The sequence below is a fragment of the Bos mutus genome, chromosome 18, assembly GCF_027580195.1.
Source record: "Bos mutus isolate GX-2022 chromosome 18, NWIPB_WYAK_1.1, whole genome shotgun sequence".
Taxonomy (NCBI): Eukaryota; Metazoa; Chordata; class Mammalia; order Artiodactyla; family Bovidae; genus Bos; species Bos mutus.
In genome coordinates, this window is record NC_091634.1 from 13,523,730 (window position 1) to 13,544,515 (window position 20,786).

The 20,786-nt window shown below is 47.8% G+C and overlaps 1 protein-coding gene and 1 pseudogene across 1 annotated transcript; one reads left to right on the forward strand and one right to left on the reverse strand.

The window, feature by feature from the left end:
• Nucleotides 1-8,686: 8,686 nt before the first annotated feature.
• On the forward strand, nt 8,687-10,003 carry LOC102265296 (alpha-ketoglutarate dehydrogenase component 4-like; annotated as a pseudogene).
• A 789-nt stretch (nt 10,004-10,792) lies between these two features.
• SELENOV (selenoprotein V) lies at nt 10,793-17,809 on the reverse strand. Its single transcript, XM_005890557.3, has 6 exons — nt 16,932-17,809; nt 15,443-15,467; nt 15,259-15,312; nt 15,072-15,146; nt 14,878-14,977; nt 10,793-13,136 (listed from the first exon to the last, which is right to left on the reverse strand). Exons 1-5 carry the CDS (start codon nt 17,807-17,809, stop codon nt 14,888-14,890), a joined length of 1,122 nt encoding a protein of 373 aa, XP_005890619.2. The 3' UTR covers nt 10,793-13,136; nt 14,878-14,887.
• Nucleotides 17,810-20,786: the final 2,977 nt, after the last annotated feature.

Consider the following 20,786-nt stretch of genomic DNA (forward strand, 5'->3'; position numbering starts at 1 on the left):
AATTTAAAGGGAGGTTTCTCTTAAAATACTGTGTTGCCATAATGACACCTGGTTTCGCCTGAAGTTAGCTATTCTCGAGCCTAGAGATAACCAATGCCTTTTTCGTATGGAAATGTTTGTCTTAAGCTATGCTAATGTGCTATGCCTTACCCCAAACTCTGTCTCCAAGTCAGTTCCGCCTCTTGGCCCAGAACCTACTTGACAAACCAGTATGTTATACTCAGATATTGTTCCCCTAATCTATGTAAATGAAACTATTTGTATGGTGGTCTGCCCTTCTTCAAGATTCAAGTTAATCATTTTATGGCCCAGGATAAGCCATTTGGTGCCAAGATTATCCCAAAATGCATCTTATGGGTGAGGGGCCTGGTGCCATTCTGAATTTTAAGACATTCCTTTCTTTCGTTAACAGACTGCTAGTGGCTATATAACATCCAGCTGAAGACTAGCAGGGGGGTACTCTTTCTGCCCCCTTCTGATGCCTATGTCAGGAGCTTTCTCTATCTCCTTTATACTTTAATAAAACTTTATTACACAAAAGCTCTGAGCGATCAAGCCTCGTCTCTGGCCCCAGATTGAATTCTTCTCCTCCGGGGGCCAAGAATCCCGGTGTATTCGCGTGATTCAACAAAACCTTTCAAGAGGGTGAAAGTTGTGCCTTGGGACCTTGCCCTTTCTTGACAGAACAGAGTAACAGTTTGGAGATTTACAGGAACATCATTACCTGACCTTTGACCTAACTTCAAGAACAAAGGATCTGACACCAGGAAACTTACACCAACCAACCATGCCTCTCCCTCACCTTGCCTGTAAAAGGGCTTTGCTGAAAGCTTTCGAGTTTGGGATTTTTAAGGCATGAGTCACATCTCCTTGAGCGGCCCTGTAATAAACATTTCTCTGTTCCGAACTCCAACGTCTTGGTGTTATTTGACCTCACTGTGCGTTGGACTTGCATTCGGAAATGCTGTCACTGGAAATTCCAAAGACTTACATGACACCTTCTGGGAACCAGGGACAAAGTCCAGGCAAATTAGCATGATAGTTCTTCCAAACTAATACTGGCCTCTCTTTATGAATTCTGGGGGAAAAGAGTCTCTGCCCCCAAGATTGATGTTTCAGTTCTCTCTCCCTAAAAACAAAGCACCCTAAAATTTAGTGGCTTTAGGCAACAACTATTTTTTCACTGTTCACTCTTCTGTAGGTTGATGGACTCAGTTTAGCAGTTCTGCTCTTGTGATGTTGGCCAGAAGCTCAGTTAGGCTGGAATGTCCAGGACTTGTCATTCACGTGTCTGCCACCCTGGTAAGGGCAGGCTGGAAGGCTGGGCCTCTCCCTTAATGGCGTTCCAAACCCTCTTCCTCTCCAACACTGTAGCCAAATTTATTTCTTTCATTCTTTCTTCTTCGTTGCAGTGGGTCTTCATCACTACTGTTGGGCTTTCTCTAGTTGTGATGAGCAGTGGCTACTCTCCATTTAGGTGCCCCAACTTCCATTGCATTGGCTTCTCTTGTTGCAGAGCACAGGCTCTAGGCACACGGGATTTAGTAGCTGCAGCATGTGGGCTCAGCAGTTGGGGCACACAGGCTTAGTTAGTTGCCCCACAGCATGTGGGATCTTCCTGGACCAGGGATCGAACCCGTGTCCCCTACATTGGCAGGCAGATTCTTATCCACTGCACCACCAGGCAAGTCCTGCCAGATTTCTTATGTGGCTGCCTCAGGGCTTCCAAAAGTGCAAAAGTAGGAAGCTGCCAGGCCCTCCGATAGCTCAGGCCACAAGCTAGCACATTTCTGCCTCATTCTATGGGCTATAAAGTCCCAGCTCATTTCGGGGGAGGGGAGGCCATACCAAAGGAGGTGAATACTGAGCGCTGTGGTTCACGAGGGGCCATCTTTGGAAACCAGTCACATTGATGATATACCCAACATGGTCATTCATTAAGAGTGCTTTATATATGGCATCTCGTGGAATTTTCACAATTGTAAAGACTATTAGCATTAGCATATGCATTTTATAGATAAGAAAATTGAGGCTTACTAGCTGTCTCAATCAGGGTTCTCCTGAGAAATAGCACCAATAGGAAAAATTTCTGTCATTTATGTTTGTGTATATGCGCGTGTCCGACTCTTTGCGACCCCATGAATCGCAGCACGCCAGGCCTCCCTGTCCATCACCAACTCCCGGAGTTCACTCAGACTCACATCCATCGAGTCAGTGATGCCATCCAGCCATCTCATCCTCTGTCGTCCCCCTTCTCCTCCTGCCCCAATCCCTCCCAGCATCAGAGTCTTTTCCAATGAGTCAACTCTTCGAATGAGGTGGCCAAAGTACTGGAGTTTCAGCTTTAGCATCATTCCTTCCAAAGAAATCCCAGGGCTGATCTCCTTTCGAATGGACTGGTTGGATCTCCTTGCAGTCCAACGGACTCTCAAGAGTTTAAAAGCATCAATTCTTCGGCGCTCAGCTTTCTTCACAGTCCAACTCTCACATCCATACATGACCACAGGAAAAACCATAGCCTTGACTAGACGAAACTTTGTTGGCAAAGTAATGTCTCTGCTTTTCAATATGCTATCTAGGTTGGTCATAACTTTTCTTCCAAGGAGTAAGCGTCTTTTAATTTCATGGCTGCAGTCACCATCTGCAGTGATTTTGGAGCCCAAAAAGATAAAGTCTGACACTGTTTCCACTGTTTCCCACTATTTGCCATGAAGTGATGGGACCAGATGCCATGATCTTCATTTTCTGAATGTTGAGCTTTAAGCCAAGTTTTTCCCTCTCCTCTTCCACTTTCATCAAGAGGCTTTTTAGTTCCTCTTCACTTTCTGCCATAAGAGTGGTGTCATCTGCATATCTGAGGTTATAAACCTCTTTAGACTCATAAAAATTATTGACAACACCAAAGAGCTCTTGTTTATGTGCATTATGTCCATCAATATTTACTGTATCAGAAATTAAGCCTAAGGTTTCTAAAATATGTATTTGCTTCATTTTTAAAATCTTTTTAAAATCATTAGGGAATTCCCTGGTGGCTCAGTGGTCAAGAATCCACCTGCCATCCACTCACCCATCCATGCAGGAGATGCAGTTTCCATCCCTGGGTTGGGAAGAAGCCCTGGAGAAGGAAATGGCAACCCACTCCAGTATTCTTGCCTGGGAAATCCCATGACAGAGTCTAGCGGGCTACAGTCCACCAGGTTGCAAAAAAGTCAGACCTGACTTAGCAACTAAACAACAACCCGTAGTTAGGGCACTTCGAGTTCACTGCCAAGGGCCCAGGTTCAATCCCTGGTCAGGGAACTAAGATCCCACAAGCCAGGCAGCACAGCCACCATAAATAAATAAAATTACATGTTAACTATTTAATGAAAAATAGCTGGGCTTCCCAGGTGTCTCAGTAAGTAAAGAATGCAGGAGACTCAGGCTGGATCCCTGGGTCAGGAAGATCCCCTGGAGGAGAAATGGCAACCCACTCTAATATTCTTGCCTGGAGAATCCCATGAACAGAGGAGCCTGACGGGCTATAGTCCGTCCATAGGGTCGCAAAGCGTTGGATACAACCGAAACGACTGAAGCAGGCACGAAAAATAACTGTTTCAGAAGAATGACATCAGCAACTTGGCAGATGAAAAACTCTCTCTCCTCTTCAATCTACAACCACTAAAACATTCACAATAAAGACACCTCGGTCCATCAAACCAGGTGTCCAGAGAATTCCACACATCTGTAGACGTAGAAGGGGTTATACAGGGACAAACCTTACAACCCTGGACACGGCAGAGGAGCCAGGTGCAACCCAGCTCCCCGCCACCCTCGCCCTCCCCTCAGGGGCGGAGTCTGCAAGGAGCGTGGATCCCGAAACCAAGGGAAGAGCCCACAGTCTCCGAGCCCCAGGCGGCGATACCAGCAATACTGGCAGAAACAAGGCATCAGTGACCCCAGAGGCACAAGGAGCAATAAGGAGGGTTTGGAGCAACCGTAAAAGCAATCGAAGGTGGAAAAAGCCAGTGTAACCAGAGGCAGCGCCGAAAAGAAATCCAAACCTTGTGCTATAGCACCACCTACTGGAAAACGGGAGAAACGCCTCAATTTTTTTCTTGCCGGTTTCCCCTCGCTCGCGGTACTTTAGTTCCCCAACCAGAGTTTGAACAATGGCCCTTGACAATGAGAACTCAGAGTCCTAACCACTGGACCGCCAGGGAACTCCCTGAAACGCCTCAATTTCTAACCTGTTAAATCGTTAGCATCAAGAAGAAAAGGGTCCCCTACTTCAGATACAACGGCAGAGGAGCAACGCGTCAAGAACCATGAAGAACCACGGAAACACTGTAACGCAAAAGAAAATGACAATCCTCCAGAAACTAAACTTAAAGTCGCAAAGAGTATTGAGATCTCACTGGTAAAGAATTCAAAATAGGTTTATGAAGAAAATCAAAGAGCTACAAGAACATTCAGAAAGGTAGTTTAGTGAACTCGGGATTAAAATTAATGAACAGACGAAATACTTTACCAAAGAAATTGAAACTCTAAAGAGAAATTAGAAATTCTGGAGCGGGAGAACTCAGTCAATGAGATGAAGAATACACCAGAAAGCATTGGACATAGAGCACACAATGTTTGAAAAAGACAATAGCAAGCTTGAAGATAGAAATCTATAAGTAATACAAGTAGAAGAGAAAATAGCAATCAGATTTTTTAAATGAGGAAATTCTAGGAGGGCTATCTGTTTTAGCAACAGCAACATTAGGGGAGTGGGTATCTCAGGAGAAGACAGAAGAGGGCAGAGAATTTATTTAAAGAAATAATACGGTGGGAGGGGGGTTCAGGATGGGGAACACCCATGGCGGATTCATGTCAATGTATGGCAAAACCCCTACAATATGGTAAGTAATTAGCCTCCAATTAAAATAAATAAATTTATATTAAAAAAAAAGAAATAATAGGAGGGAATTCCCTGGAAGTTCAGTGATTAGGACTCTTGTGCTCTCATTGCCAAGGGCCGGGGTTCGATCCTTGGTTGGGGAGCTAAGATCTCACAAGCCAAGCAGTGTGGAGAAAAAGAAAAGCCAGCCCTGGCTCATCCAGGAGGAGAAAGGACAGGCTTCTGGAGGAGGCCTGAACATCAGGCCACCAACACAGCTGCCAAGGTGCTACATGAAGCCTCTTTAGCCTTATGACCCTGATGGGCCGTGACCCCATCATGTGGTTTGGAAATTGTTCTGTCAAGTAGAACAGAGCATCAAAACCAAAATAACAAAAATGGGTTTGGGAGGGGGCACCATTATAACCCTGGGTCTACTCCAACTCATAAAAAGAAAGAAAAAGGAAGAATAGAAGAGCAGCCAAGGCAGCAGAGTGGAGAGGCCCTGGGCTCACCTCCTCTCACCCGCACGCTGGGGTCACGGCTATCTGCAGAACAGCCATCAATGAAAAGGAGGTGGAGCCTACCAAATGGGATCTTCCCTAGTGGTCCAGTGGTTAAGAATCCGTGCTTCCATTGCATAAGGCACGGGTTCAATCCCTGGTGAGGGAACTAAGATCCAGCATGTCTCACGGTGGGGCCAAAAAAAAAAAAAGACCTAGGGAGGGGAACTTCCTTGGTGGTCCAGTGGCTAAGACGCCAGGGCCCAGGTTCAATCCCTGATCGGGGAACTAGATCCCACATGCATCAACTAAAGAGCCTACCTGCCTCAACTAAGACCTGGTGCAGCCAAGTAAGTAGAAAAAATCACATACTTTTAAAAAGACTTAGGGAGGGAACCATGGTGAGGCAGGTGGGAGGGCAGACTCATGATACCATCAAATCCCATACCGCAGGGTGGGCAACCCACAAGCTGGAGAACAGATGTACTGTGGAGGCTCTCCCTCATGAGTGAGAGTTCTGAGCACCACATCAGGGTCCCCAACCCCTGACACCGCCACCAGGAAGAGGAGCCCCCAGAGCATTTGGCTTTAAAGTTTAGCAGGGCTTCCCTGGTGGCTCAAACGGTTAAGCATCTGCCTGCAATGGAGGAGACCTAGGTTCAATCCCTGGGTCGGGAAGATTCCTTGGAGAAGGGAATGGCAATTCACTCCAGTATTCTTGCCTGGAGAATCCCAAGGACAGAGGAACCTGGTGGGTTATAGTTCATGGGGTCACAAAGAGTCAGACAGGATGGAGCAACTAACACTTCACTTCAGTGCGGGATTCCAGGAGCCCCACAGGACTTGGGGAGGTGGAGACGTCCCTTTAAAAAGGCACTTTGCACTGGACCCAGGCAAAAGCGGTGATTTGGTGGGAGCCTGGGCCAGACCTACCTGCTGGTCTTGGAGAGTCTCCTGCGGAGGTGGGGGTGACTGTAGCTCCTGGTGGAAACACGGACATTAGTAGCAGACACGTTGACAAGCATTTGGCCAAGAGAGCGTGGCAGCTGCCAAGTTGGCTCCTTGGTGCTAGAACCTGGCCCCGCCCAGCCGCCTGTGGGGCGTGGGTTCTGGATGCCTCCGGCCAGGCAACTCCGGCAGGCGCATGGTCCCAACTGTCTTGGTCGGAACTCGGGTTGGAAAAGAATTTCCAGACACAAAGCAGAATGAGAGGAGAGTTTATTAGAACAGGAGATGCTGTTAAAATGGCAGGCTTAGCTCAAGGGAGAGCCTAAGCCTTTCGTGGGCTACTAGCCAACTTTCATAGCCTCCAGACAAAGAAAATTCCTGCTGGAAGGTTGTGTTAGGTGGTTGGGTGGTGCACCATAGGGTGTTTACTGGAGTGGGCATCTTTGCCTAATTGGGAGTCAGGCAGCTTGTTAGTGATGATCAGGGGGCTTTTGGAAAGGTTACAAAGGGGTGATCAGTCAGTTCCAGAGGTGACCTTGGTTCTGGGCTCTGCTTCTGTGGCCTTGGTGCAAAGCCTCGCACGGGCAGCACCAACAGCAACTACTGAGCCGGTAAGCTGCAACTACTGAAGCCGGTGCACCCTAGAGCCTGTGCTCCACAAGAGAAGCCACCGCAATGAGAAGCCCACACACCGCAACTGGAGAGCAGCCCCTGCCCTCCACAGCTAGAGAAAGCCTGCACGCAACAATGAAGATCCAGTGCAGCCAAAAAAAAGAGAGAGAGAGAGAAAGCTATGATCTCCTAGTGCAGGCCAGAACCCTGCTCTGGCCCCAGAAGCCACTAGCAGGCCAATGAACCTTTGGGACACCCCAGACCTCATATTAAACGGTGTCAGGAACCACCCCCCACCCCTACTCCACCATCAATGATCTGAAATGAGCTCTGGGATCCCTGAGCACTGCAACCAGACGCCAGGAGCCAGCTGTACCTGCCAGTAGTCTGGCACTAACCCCAGGACTTAGCGTCACCTGCCAGTGGGTGGGCAACAGCCCCAGAGTCCTCAGGACTCTGACTCCATCCACCAGTGAGCCAGCGCTGGCCCTGGGGCGCCTAGTAATCTGCAACCAGCCACCTCACGAGCAGACCCCGCTCCCGCCAAACAACAGCCAGCAGCACTCACACAAGTCAGGGCCTGGCAACCAACCAGAGTAGGGGCCAACCAAGCCTATCAGATTACCCACACAGAGAAAGACCCACAGAGCCCACTTAGGGGGAACCCCTAGAGCATATATCTTAGTTTATGAGAGGGGAGTGCTCTGCTAGGACACACAGGCTGCCTCCTACAGAGGGTCACTGCTCCAGGGTCAAGAAATGTAACTATGGCGCTCTGGGACAACCCAGAGGGATGGGGTGCCGAGGGAGGCAGGAGGGGGGTGAGATGGGGGGACACATGTGCACCCATGGCTGATTCAGGTCGATGTATGGCAAAACCCACCACAATAGTAAAGTAATTACCCTCCAATTAAAATAAATTAATTAAAAATAAATAAAATTTAAAAAAAAGAAAAATAACTCAACGTTCAAAAAAACTAAAAAAATAAAGAAAAGAAAAAGAAATGTTAACTGACCTGTCACATACATAAAAAGACAAACAGCAACTTACACAAGGTGAGATGGTAGAGGACTATGTCCCAGATGGCGGGACAAGATAAAACCCCAGAACTAGGTGGAGATAGGCAATCTACCTGAGAAAGTTTTCAGGGTAATTATCACAAAGGTGATAAAGAACTTAGGAGAACAGGTATACAGAGTGAGAAATCAGACTTTTTTTTTTAACAAAAGAGCTAGAAAATATAAAGAACCACCAGGAATGAAGGAACAGTAACTGAACCCAGGACTTCCCCAGTGGTCCGGTGGTTAAGAGGCTCAACTCCCAGTGCAGGGGGCCTGGGTTCAATCCCTGTTCAGGGAATTAGATCCCACAAGCCGCAATTAAAAAAAAAGAAAAAGATTCCAGATGCTACTGCAACTAAAGATGCCGCAGGCAGCAATGAAGATCTTTTGTGCTGCAACTAAGACTAGGTACAGCCAAATAAACAAACATGTTTGCAAAAAAGGGATGGGGGTTATTCGAAGGTGAGGGTCACCTTAGAACTCTGCTTACAATAAAAACCTTTATTAAAATACTACCTTATGGTTCCTTATATTTATCATATGACATATTGGGCTTCCCTGTTGGCTCAGACGGTAAAAGCGTCTGCCTGCAATGCCGGAGACCCGGGTTCAATCCCTGGGTCAGGGGCCCCAGCCGCCCAGGACTCCTGTTATAACCGCCGCTCGCCAGCGCCCCGGAAGCTGCGCTTTCTCGGGGGTCATGGTGGGCAGCAAGATGGCGTCTGCCAGCAGGTTCGTTCAGGTAGACTCCATTAATAAGGTTCTCTGACAGAAGAGACTTCCTAAACCAAATGTATCAGAAGTTCTAAGATCAGCGGGACTACCATCTCATACTTCTTTAATTTCACAGCATTCTAAGGGAAGTAAATCGCCAGACTGGCTGATGCATCAGGGTCCACCAGACACCGCTGCTGCTGCTGCTGCTAAGTCGCTTCAGTCGTGTCCGACTCTGTGCGACCCCATAGACGGCAGCCCATCAGGCTCCACCGTCCCTGGGATTCTCCAGGCAAGAACACTGGAGCGGGTTGCCATTTCCTTCTCCAATGCATGAAAGTGAAAAGTGAAAGTGAAGTCGCTCAGTCGTGTCCGACTTTCAGCGACCCCATGGACTGTAGCCTACCAGGCTCCTCCATCCACAGGATTTTCCAGGCAAGAGTACTGGAGTGGGGTGCCATTGCCTTCTCCGCTAGACACCGCAGAGATAATAAAAACTTTACCTCAGAAATACAGAAGGAAACTCGTGTCTCAAAAAGAAATTGAATTTATCCAAAGTGGAGGACCAGAATAATCACTGACAATGTGGCTGCTGTTTGTCATCAAAGAAGAATCTTTCTAAAAAAGGACTTCCAGAATGACAAATGATAAATTGTATATTAAACAACTTTAATAAATATTCTGTAAAAAGAAAAAAAAAAAGATGAATAGAAAATTTAGATGGACACATATCTCCTGATTTATGTATCTTGGTCAGCTTCTCTATAAGCTTACCTGATTGTTTATATACCTTATACCTTAATTAAACTGTACATTTAAAAATGTTGGCCTATTAATTTACTCTTGATTATCAAGCATAACAGTGTTGAACTATTGAAAGCACACAATGTCTAGTGAACCGTCAAAGGCTTCCAGTAATTTCACTTTTCTTTCAGTTTCCATTTAAACATAGACTATATTTGGCAGAATTGCAGCTTTCTGAAAGTAATTTTCCTGAACTTGAATGAGGATCTGTGAAATAATAACTCCATTATTTGTTCTTACTTCTCAGTGTCTTTGTATTCACAAAGTTACTAAAGTATAACTGGCTTATTAACAAGCATATCCTACTCTAAATGATAAAAATACACCCAGTAAAACAGGTGACTTTGTGGTATTAAGACTAGGGAGTTAACACAAAATATTATATGTAACTATATTCAGAAAATAAATGCCATTGAAATATGTATAATATCGTATATGAAACAAGTCACCAGTCCAGATTCGATGCATGATACTGGATGCTTGGGGCTGGTGCACTGGGATGACCCAGAGGGATGGTATGGGGAGGGAGGAGGGAGGAGGGTTCAGGATGGGGAACACATGTATGCCTGTGGCGGATTCATTTCGATATATGGCAAAACCAATACAATATTGTAAAGTTTAAAAATAAAATAAAATTAAAAAAAAAAGAAACACCACCAATAAATTGAATTGATATATCCTTATTCATGAAAGAATCCTTTTACAAGATGATTTTGAACTAAAGAAGTGCATTTTGTTTTGTAATTTGCTTTTGAAAACATAATTTGGAATTGTGTAAAAGAAATTTGGTCCAAAATATGAATAACTTTTCTGCAAGTAACTACAAATCCTAATATGTATTCAATCTCAATCGTAATTAATCTCAGTCACAATGGTACATGATTCTTATTCTTACAGATGATAGAAACACCAGGTCGACAAAACTCCTAAAACTTACCTTTCAATTTTGTCATAAATGCTAATTGAAACAAAAAAAAAAGAAAAGAAATGCCAGAGTATAAAATGGAAAATGAGATCAAAATGAATATAGCATGGGAATAACATTTGACCAGAAATTGTAATTTATTATGTTTTCAGGAGGGTTAAAAAAGTCTTATTCTTTGGTTTATCTCTTTGTTTTGATTGTGATCATGTATACAAATCCTGATAATCATAAACTTTCTCAAACTTAAAAAAATAAAAAAAAAAATCTGGGTCAGGAAGATCCCATGGAGAAGGAAATGGCAACCCACTCCAGTAATCTTGCCTAGAAAACTCAGTGGATGGAGGAACATGGTGGGCTACAGTCCATGGGCTCGCAAAGAGTCGGACACGACTGAGCGACTTCACTTTCACTTTATGACATATTAAGAACTCTAGAGTCAAACCCTTTGATTCACCCACTGCTCTCTCACTCACATGCTCCCAACGCTAGTGTGTATATCAGGATGGGGGCTTCATGGCGCCCCCAGCTGTTGCTTCCTATCCCTACTCAATCTCTGTTGAATCACTCCCTGTTCTCATGATCCAGACAGCTTTGTGGATGAGGCCAGGCTGCAGAAAATCTGTACGCATTACTAATGAGATCAGGAAAAGGTAGAAGGCAACTGGTGAACTGGAGGTGCGCTGCGGGAGGGGAGTGGGGAGGGGTGCAGGCTGGGCTGTGGGTGGATGGGTGGGCAGGGGGTGGGGCATTGTCTTGGAGTCACAAAAGAAGACTGAGCGGGGCTTCTGGGAAAGTTTTACTCTCCTAATAAAGTGATCCAGCGGGCATGTCCTTGCCTTCTACTCTCTTCTGCCTGGAAAACAGACATAACCGGTAGGGATGCAACAGTGAAACCACATGCATGAGCTCCAAAGCCAACACATCATCACACATTGATGATGGCAGGAAAGAAGTGGAGAAAAACTCTGGGCTCCCCGTGACAGAGCTGGATAGCTGGCTGAACTCAGCCCTCTCCTATCAGTTTGGAATCAAAATCATTTGCTGTTTCTATTGTCTGAGGTGGCGCTAGTGGTAAAGAACCTGCTTGCTAATGCAGGAGGCATAAGAGACACGAGTTCAATCCCTGGGTCAGGAAGATTCCCCTGAAGTAGGAAACAGCAACCCACTCAAGGGTTCTTGCCTGAAGAATCCCAGAGGAACCTGGTGGGCTACAGTCCATAGTGTTGCAGAGTCAGACACGACTGAAGCGACTGAGCATATATTTTGTGAGCCACTGACAGTCCAGCTTGCTGTTACTCGAAGGCAAGAGCCATCCTAACCAATGTCTACTTTTAAAATTTTACTTACTTTTGGCTGCCCTGGGTCTTTGTTGCTGCACGTGGGCTTTCTCTAGTTGTGGTGTGCGGTCACTGCAGTGGCTTCTCTTGTTGCAGAGCAAGGGCTCTCGGGCACGCAGGCTTCAGTAGTTGTGGCTCATGGGCTTAGTTGCCCCTCAGCAAGTGGAATCTTAGTTCCCAGACCAGGGATCAAACCCAGGTCCCCTGCATTGGTAGGCAGATTCTTAAACACTGGACCACCAGCGCTGTACTTAGTCGCTCAGTCGTTTTGGACTCTTTGCGACCCCATGGACTGTAGTCCCCCCCAGGCTCCTCTGTCCATGGGGATTCTCCAGGCAACAATACTGGAGTGGGTGGCCACACCCTCCTCCAGGAGATCTTTCCAACCCAGGGATTGAACCTAGGTCTCCTGCATTGCAGGTGAATTCTTTACCCTCTGAGCCACAAGGGAAGCCCAAGAATAGTGGAGTGGGTAGCCTATCCCTTTTATAGGGGATCTTTCCGACCCAGCGATCGAACTGGGGTCTCCTGCATGGCAGGTGGATTCTTTACCAGCTGAGCTACCAGGAAAGTCCTCAAAAATCTACTTCTAACTGAAACCTATGTATCCTGTATAAAACTTTGGAAATTTCACAATTAAGCAGTATGACGGTCATTTTGCAGGAGAAATTGAGAATTGGAGAGGTAGTGTCCCCTGTTGGAAGTCACACAGCAGCTCCATGATAAAGGTCTGACTCCCACGCCTTGCACTGGACCTTCTGGCACATGCCTATTGACCCCCACGGAGCCAGATGGTGAGCAGGGGGCTCATCAATGCCTACTGAATGCACGAATGGTCTTCTCCCAGATAGTTGAGACCCCTCCCAGCACTGACATTCTAAGATCTGTGGGTTTAGAAAGTGAACACTGACATGTATGGAAGTTTGGAATGTCTTTTGAGGCTTCTCACCATTCCTATTTCTGTCTCAACCCCAACAAATGCCAATGGAATGGGAATGCCAATCAATGAAATGCCAGTCAAATTCCAAACCAGGCCACAGGAAATAAAGATCCCATAAAAGAAAGAAATTGACTTTGACAGTGTGAGAACGTTGAGGCTACACCAGGTGGGGAGCAACAGGAGTAGCCTTCTGTTCCAAGCTGGCCTCCCTGCCCCCGCCCACCCGGTCCAGGAGATGCTGGGAGCACCGTAGCAGGCAACTTCCCCAGACGGCAGAAGTGAGTGCGGGGACAGTGGCAATCAGACGAGAACACAGGGAGGCAGACTCTGTATTTCCCTCTTCACTTCTCCCTGACCCTGTCCCAGCTGCCATCAGAAAAGGACCTGACTTGACATCATTTCAGCCCTTCTCACCATCCTGCTGAGGCTCCTGAAATGGGGAAACAAGAAAGAAAAAAAATAATAACTCTAAAAAAAAAAGATAGCATTTGTAGGGCTTACTATGTTCAGGACCTCTAAGATTTTCCATTTCCATGGCTTATAATGCCTGCCAGAGTCTCCTTGACATTTCTGAAACACACCAGACACACTCCTACCGCAGGGCCCATGCACATTCTGTCCCTTCTGCCCAGAATACTTTCCCCTAGATATCCACATGCTTCAGTCCCTTACATCCTTCAAGTGTTTCAATATCACCTTCCCAATGAGATTGTCTCTGACCACTCAACTTAGAGTTGCAAAAAGTCCCCAGCAGCCTCCAAAGCCCTTTCCCTACTTTATTTTTCTTCTCATCACTTATCTCCTAAAGTACCTTCTAGGGACTTCCCTAGAAGTCCAGTGGTTAAGACTCCTCGCTCCCACTGCAGAGGGCACAGGTTTGATCCCTGGTAGAGGAACTAAGAGAGGAGGGCATGGAAACTCACTCCAGTATTCTTGCCTGGAGAATCCCCATAAACAGAGGAGCCTGAGGGGCTATAGTCCACGGGGGTGGCAAAGAGTCGGACATGACTGAGCAACTCAGCACAGGACAGCACAGAGGAACAGACTGCACATGCTGAATGGTGCGGCCAAAAAAAGAAATAAAAAGCAATGAAATGCCTTCTCTTCACCTAAGGTCTTGTTCACTGTCTTCCATCAACTGTCAGCTCCACCAGGCCAAGGGTTTGTGTCTATTTGGTTCACCACTGTATCATCCCCAGGACCTAGAATCACACCTCGTAGGTACTCAGGAAATACTTGACTAAAATGAAATCCAGTGAGGTTAAAGACACGTGACTCAAGACGGGCCAATGATAGCACTGCCAATGATAGCAGTGTAGTGACATTCCCTTGGCCCTGAGTGATTCATTCAGAGATGGACTTGTAACTTAATCCATGCCAATGGGAATCCTTGCTGGGATTTATGGTATACTTATGACGAGTATATCAAAACTCAACAGCTTGTGTGCTTTAAACATGTACTGTTTCTCATGCATCACTTACACTTCAATAAAGTTGGAAATAATTGTAAAGTAGATACACAATAGACAAAGTATTAAATCAGTAGCAGCTTACAAATATCTACGTAGTGAGTGGTTTTAAAAATCCAGTATTGGTGGAAAATAAATGGTTGTGTCTATGCTTTAAAACATTAAGACAACATTAGCAATAGGACTTTATGCAATTATTGATTCCATGCTCTGTATCTGCACTGTCCAATACAGCTGCCACGTGTGGCTGTGAACATCTGAAATGGGACTAGTTATTAGTGGGACTAATAACTGAATTTTTAATGTATTAATTTCATTAACTCCATTAAGGTGAAAAGACACATGCTGTTATTGTCACATACTGCCACAGCACAGCTTTACAACTAAAAGTTTAAAAAAAGTTATTAAAAAAAAAACTGTATAGTTGACACATGCTGAGCATACTCTGACATACGCTAAGCTGTGCACTATTTATTACCTTATAAGAAGCATTTTATGGAATTAACAACCCCATTTTACAGATGAGGAAACTGAGGCTCAGAAAAGGATATAGATAACTTAACCTGATTATAACAGTGAGGACTGGTTGAGCTAGAACTGGGGCTAAGGTGTCTTTGACTCCAAGGCAGGACCCTGCCTTCTGCCTGCCCGCCCACCCATGGTCCAACCTCCACCCCTCCCACCTCACTGCCCTCATCTCACCTCCAGCCCACTAGTTGCCTGCTACCTTTTTCTTGAACTCCTCATTGAGCAGGTTGACAATTGTCTGTAGCTTGACCTCATCCACAAAGCCATCACCATTCTGGGCACAGAAGGGAAAGAGCACAGACATGTAGGTCTCTCACCCCCTGGGAGCTCCAGCCTCCCTCCCTGTCCAGAACCTTGCTCAGAATCACCTTCTTTGAATGTATCAGTTTCCCATCCACAAACACTTCAAACTCCCCTGTAGCCTGGGCAGATATTTCCTCCTCCTGGGGAGGGAATGGTGGAGGTTAGCAGAGGCAAAGAACGCCCCTCCAAGTCCCTTGGGGGGTCTTGGAGCCCCGATTGCCCCCCACTCTCCCAAGCCACCAGCACACTCACGAAGATTAGAGAGTTTGGAAATTGCTGCTCCAGACTCTTTCTCAATAGGATGTACTGTGGGGAGGAGATGGGATATGTGGTCATGGGATCACAGGTTCATAGGTCTTGAGAGGAGGGAAAACAGGAACCCCTTCCAGACATCGTGGCCCAAACTCCCCCAACCTCCAAAGCCAAAACTACTTACCCGCAAGCTGTAGCTTCAGAGGCCACTGGAGGCCGAGGACAGAGAGGAGGGAGGCAGAGAGAGGAGGAAGGAAGATACATCATTAGAATCCCCTGAAGTCCAGAGAGACACTGTGAAGAGCTAAGTCAGATCTCGTCCCTCCCCTGCTCAGAAGCATCTGAACACAAAAATAACAGTCCTCCCCGTGGTCCACAAGTCCCGACAGGATCCACCCCCATCACCTCTCTGCTCCATCTCTTCCCTCTGTCCCTCTGGCTCCAGCCACAGGGACCTCCTAGCCCTTCTTCCAAAACTCCAGGGGTGCCTTGCCTCAGGATCTTTGTACTTTCTGGTCTCTCTGCAGAATACTCTTTACCTGGTAGCTCAAAGGCTCCTTCTCGCCCCTCTTTCAGATCTTTGGTCGAGTATTGCCTCCTTGAGGATACTCCAGCTAACCTGTGACACCCACCCCCCACAAGATGCCTTTTGTCCATAGCACTGGTCACCTTCTAAGATACTAGATAACTTGCCATGTGCTGTGTTTATTGCCCATTTCTGCCCCTCCACATCAGAATGTCAGTGCCACAGGCATCTTTGTCTTATTCACTGCTGTGTCTCTGATGCTGAGAATAGGGTCAGCACATGGCAGGTGCTGAATAAATGGTTGTTCAGTGAATAAAATAATGAATGAATCCATGGAGTCAGAGAAAGAGAAAGAAGATGGGGAATTCCCTGGTGGTCCAGTGGTTAAAATTACACACTTCCACTGATGAGTGTGTGGGTTTGATCTTTGATCCTTGGTCAGGGAAGCTTTGCATGCAGCACAAGTTTGACCAAAAAAAGGAAGAAGAAGAAGGAGGAGATGGGCAGAGAAAGAGAGGTGGGGGAGAGGGGGAAAGAGAGATAGAAGGAGAAAGCTACACATCACAAGGGGAAAGGGAAAGAGGCAGTGAGCTGGAGAGAGAGCTAGAGAGAGACCACCGCATGGGGGCGGGGGCGGGAGGGGTTGGGGGACTGGAGGGGAAGACAAAGCCTCACCCCCGGCCACATTCAGTCCTGGGTCTCAAGGAAGTCAAGGAAGGTCACTGCTGTTTACTCTTGTCATTGACACAAAGATTCCGCTTTGGGATCACAAATGTGGACCCCTCTGGCCTTTGTATGGGGTGGGCCCCCTTTCCCTTGCTATCCAGATCCCCCTACTTCTATCAGACCCTCCCCACCCCACTTGGTAGCCTCATCAGTGAGAAGTTGCAGCCTAAGACCCACCTCCCAAGAAAGGCTGTTTCTAAGCCCTCAGCCTCTGAAGTTCTCCCATTCCTCCTCTTCCCTCTTCCTGCCCCCATCTCCCGCCCCAACCCCAGGAAAACATGGCTTGGCTCAGCCCTCTGTCTCCTGAAGGCCTGGCCCCGCAGCAGCAGGAGAGTGAATGAATGAACCTAGAGCTTTCTGGTCCCAAAGAGAATGGCAGGCCCAGAGGCGGAAGCAGGTGTGGGCAGGGACATCTCCTTACCAGTAAACCACTCGAATCATGATCTTGTTTTCCTCTTTGAGGTTCCCACTGATGGAGGCTAATGCGGTGGCAGGAACCGGTAAGATGGCCTGGATGGCCCCTAGGATGGGCGTCCCTGGGACATGTCCAGAAGAAGAAGCTATCAACTTGGTGGTCGATGTGTCTGTCCTCAGAGGGGACCCGAGGGATGGGGACCGTAAATCGGTGGCCAATGGAGTAAGAGCAGGAAGGGGCTCTTGGATGGGAGGAAATCCATTGGCGGCTGATGAAACTTGCTTCACCCTCGGGCTTGGCTCAAGATTCTTGGCAGGTGACACAGTGAGGGTGGGTTCAAGTTCCAGGGGCGGGCCCGAAGGCAGAGCCGAGTCGGGGAGGGATTCCAAGGGAGGAATCAGGACCCGAGATGGGATCGGGGTTGGGATCGGGTCCGGAATTGGGATCTGGACCGGAGTCGGGGACCGGATCAGTGTCGGGGTCCCGATCGGTGTCGGGGGCCGGACAGGAGTCGGGGGCCGGACGGGAGTCGGAGGGCGGACGGGAGTCGGGGGCCGGACCGGAGTCGAGAGCGGGACCGGAGTTGGGGTCCGGACCGGCGTTGAGGGCGGGACTGGAGTTGGGGTCCGGACCGGAATTGGGGACCGGACCGGAGTTGAGGGGGGGACCGGAGTTGGGGTCCGGACCGGAGTTGGGGTCCGGATGGGGGTCAGGGTCCGGATGAGAGCCGGCGTCCGGAGCAGAGTCGTGATCCGGGTCGGGCCCGAGTCCGGGCCAGGTGTCGGAGTCCGAACCTGAATGGAGGTCCTGTGCAAGGTCGAACCCCGGACCGGAGTCGAGGCCCGGGCCGGAGTAGGGGCTGGGGTCCGCGGCTGGTTGTTCATGGGGTCCCGGGGCGCACCCCGGGTAGCCGGGGTGGCGATCCCTCCCGACCCTCCTGCCTTGGGGCGGGAAGAGCCTCATCCGCACCGGATTCTAGCGACCACAATGGGGCGCTGTTGCGCGGGGTTCCATTGGGTGCGCGGATTCTACCGCCGAGCCGGGGATCGGAGAAGGAAATGGCAACCGACTCCAGTGTTCTTGCCTGGAGAATCCCAGGGAAGGCGGAGCCTGGTGGGCTGCCGTCTATGGGGTCGGTCACACAGAGTCAGACACGACTGAAGCGACTTAGCAGCAGCAGCAGCAGCACCAGAGCCGGGGATGGGGCAGGGACCTCTGGATCCCATCCCCTGAATCCCTACCTCCAGTTGCCAATATCCTTAATGTTCAGGCATTCACTGTATGTTTGTCCAGTGCCTGCAATGTGCGCCCTCCTGAGCTGGGTGACTCTTCGGACACAGCAGTCAGGAGACCAGGTCCGGAGATCAGGCTCCCTGTCCAGTAGGGGAGATATGCATGTGTCAGACTCTGGGATCCCAGGGACTGTAGCCCACCAGGCTCCTCTGTCCATAGGATTCTCCAGGCAAGAATACTGGAGTGAGTTGCCATTTCCTCTTCCAGGGGTTCTTCCTGACCCAGGAATGGAGCCTGTGTCTCTTGCACTGGCAGGTGGATTCTTTACCACTGAGCCACCTGCAAAGCACAGGGGAAGATATACCCCTTACCAAACAGTGACATTCCAGTGAGGTCAGAATGAGGGTGACCTAGAGAAGAATAACAGATCTTACATTCACCTAGCACTGAATGCTATACATATGCCCATAGCTGGTACGTGGCAGAACCAGGATTCAAACCACAGCTATCAGACTCCAGGGTCTGGACACAGAATCCTGGGTACAGGGCTCTATCACACTGTGAGCTCCTCCATGGTAGGAACTTGTCTGGCTCACTGCTGAATCCCCAGCTCCTACAATAAGGCCTGGCACACAGTAGGCACTCAACAAATGTCTTTTTATTTTGAAACAGCTTTTAAAATATAATTTTATTTATTTTTGACTGTGCTGGGTCTCTGCTGTTGCTCAGGCTTTTCTCTAGTTGCAGTGAACGGGGACTATTCTCTAATTGTGGTGCTCAGGCTTCTCACGGCAGTGACTTCTCTTGTTAAGGAGCATGGGCTCTGGGATGTGCAGAGGCTTCAGCAATTGCGGTTCCCTGGCTCTAGAGCATGGGCTCAGAAGTTGTGGCACATGGGTTTAGTTGCTCCATGGCATGTAGGATCTTCCCAGACCAGGGATCGAACCCGTGTCTCCTGCATTGGCAAGTGGTGGATTCTTTACCACTGAGCCACCAGGGAAGCCCCTGCAACAGTTGTAACACTTACCAGAAGTTGGGAAAACAGTACAGAGAATCCCAATGTAACTTTCACTCAGCTTTCCTCAATAACAACATCTTAAGTAACCACAGTACGTTATCAAAACCAACTATTCCAATACTATTAGGTCAGGTACAGACCTTATTCAGATTCATGGAAGGGTTTCAGGCAGAAGCCTACAGTGCTTCTCAACCTCTGAGAGTCCTTCCTGTGCTAAATTTTGGGCCTGGGTTCCCAAAACCAGGAGGATCAAGAAAGACTGAACTTTCTGTGTGATGCTGGGTAAGCCTCTACCACATCTTTGGGCTCTAGTTTGCTCCTCTGTGAAATGAACTTGAAATAGGCTTTCCTTTTATAGCATATTGAGAACTAACATTTACTGAGCAGCTATCATATGCCAGCCTGTTATAAAATGCTTGTAGTTATTAACTCACTACTCACAAACTTCTGAAGCAGATTCTATTACTAGTCTCATTTTACAGAAGAGAGAGGTAAAGTGACTTGTTTGAATAAGTGGCAGAACCAAGATCTGAACCAAAGCAGTCGGATTTCTGTGTGTTTGCAAGCTTTGGGTTTTGTTTGTTTTGGCTGCATCGGATCTTAGTTGTGGCATGCTGGATCTTTACTTGTAGCCTATGAACTCTATGAAGTCTGAACTCTATGAACTCCAGCTGTGGCACACAGGCTGGTAAGCTTGCAGTGCACAGGCTTTAGTTGCCCTGAGGAATACTGGATCTTAGTTCCCACTAGGGATCGAACTCCTGTATTGCAAGGCAGATTCTTAACCACTGGACCACCAGGGAAGTCTCTGGCTAGGTGAGGTGGTGGGGAATTGTCTTTGTTTTTGCTTTTTTCGTGGAGTGGTCATTTAGGTTACTTTATTTACTATTGTCATTGTGCTAAATGCAGTAAGTGTACACCTGAGATTTAAAGCTCTGCCAAAAGAGAAAAAAAGGACCAGTTCCTCCTTGGTGTGGAATACCTTACACCTTAGTCCTCTGGGGCTCTCCCTCCTTTCACCTTTAAAGTGAAGGATTTGGACCAGAATAACTTTATGGACAGGGAGGCCTGGCGTGCTGCGATTCATGGGGGTCGCAAAGAGTCGGACACGGCTGAGCAACTGAACTGAACTGAACTGAACTTCATCTTCCCTGCAAGCACTGATCATCCAAGATGGTCTTCTCTGCCCCAGAAGCTGCTAGCTTAGGCTAAGCCTACAGCAGCCTGTGAGGAAAAGCCATGGAACAAAGCCTGTGTTTTAAAGGGCCTGCTGACTTGGGTGTGGGACTCTTCCCTTAAGGTGGTGAATCAGAACTCTGGCCATCGCGCTTTGATAATCCAGCCAGTAATGTTCCTGTGATGACTCAGAGATGTGTACAGCAACGGCGCCAAGATTCTGAGACAGGTAAGGCATCCTTAACACGAGGAACTACAGCAAAGAGGGAGCCCGTGGGATTCAGTGCCCGCTTTTCAGATTTTACGCAGTCGTTGATCAAAAACACATGATGAGGGTAACGTTATCTTTTCCATCTTTGCTTTTAAACTGAGTTCTGCACTCTGGGCAGATGGCATAATTTGTTCAAGGCAGCAAAGACTTGGGCTCTGAAAAG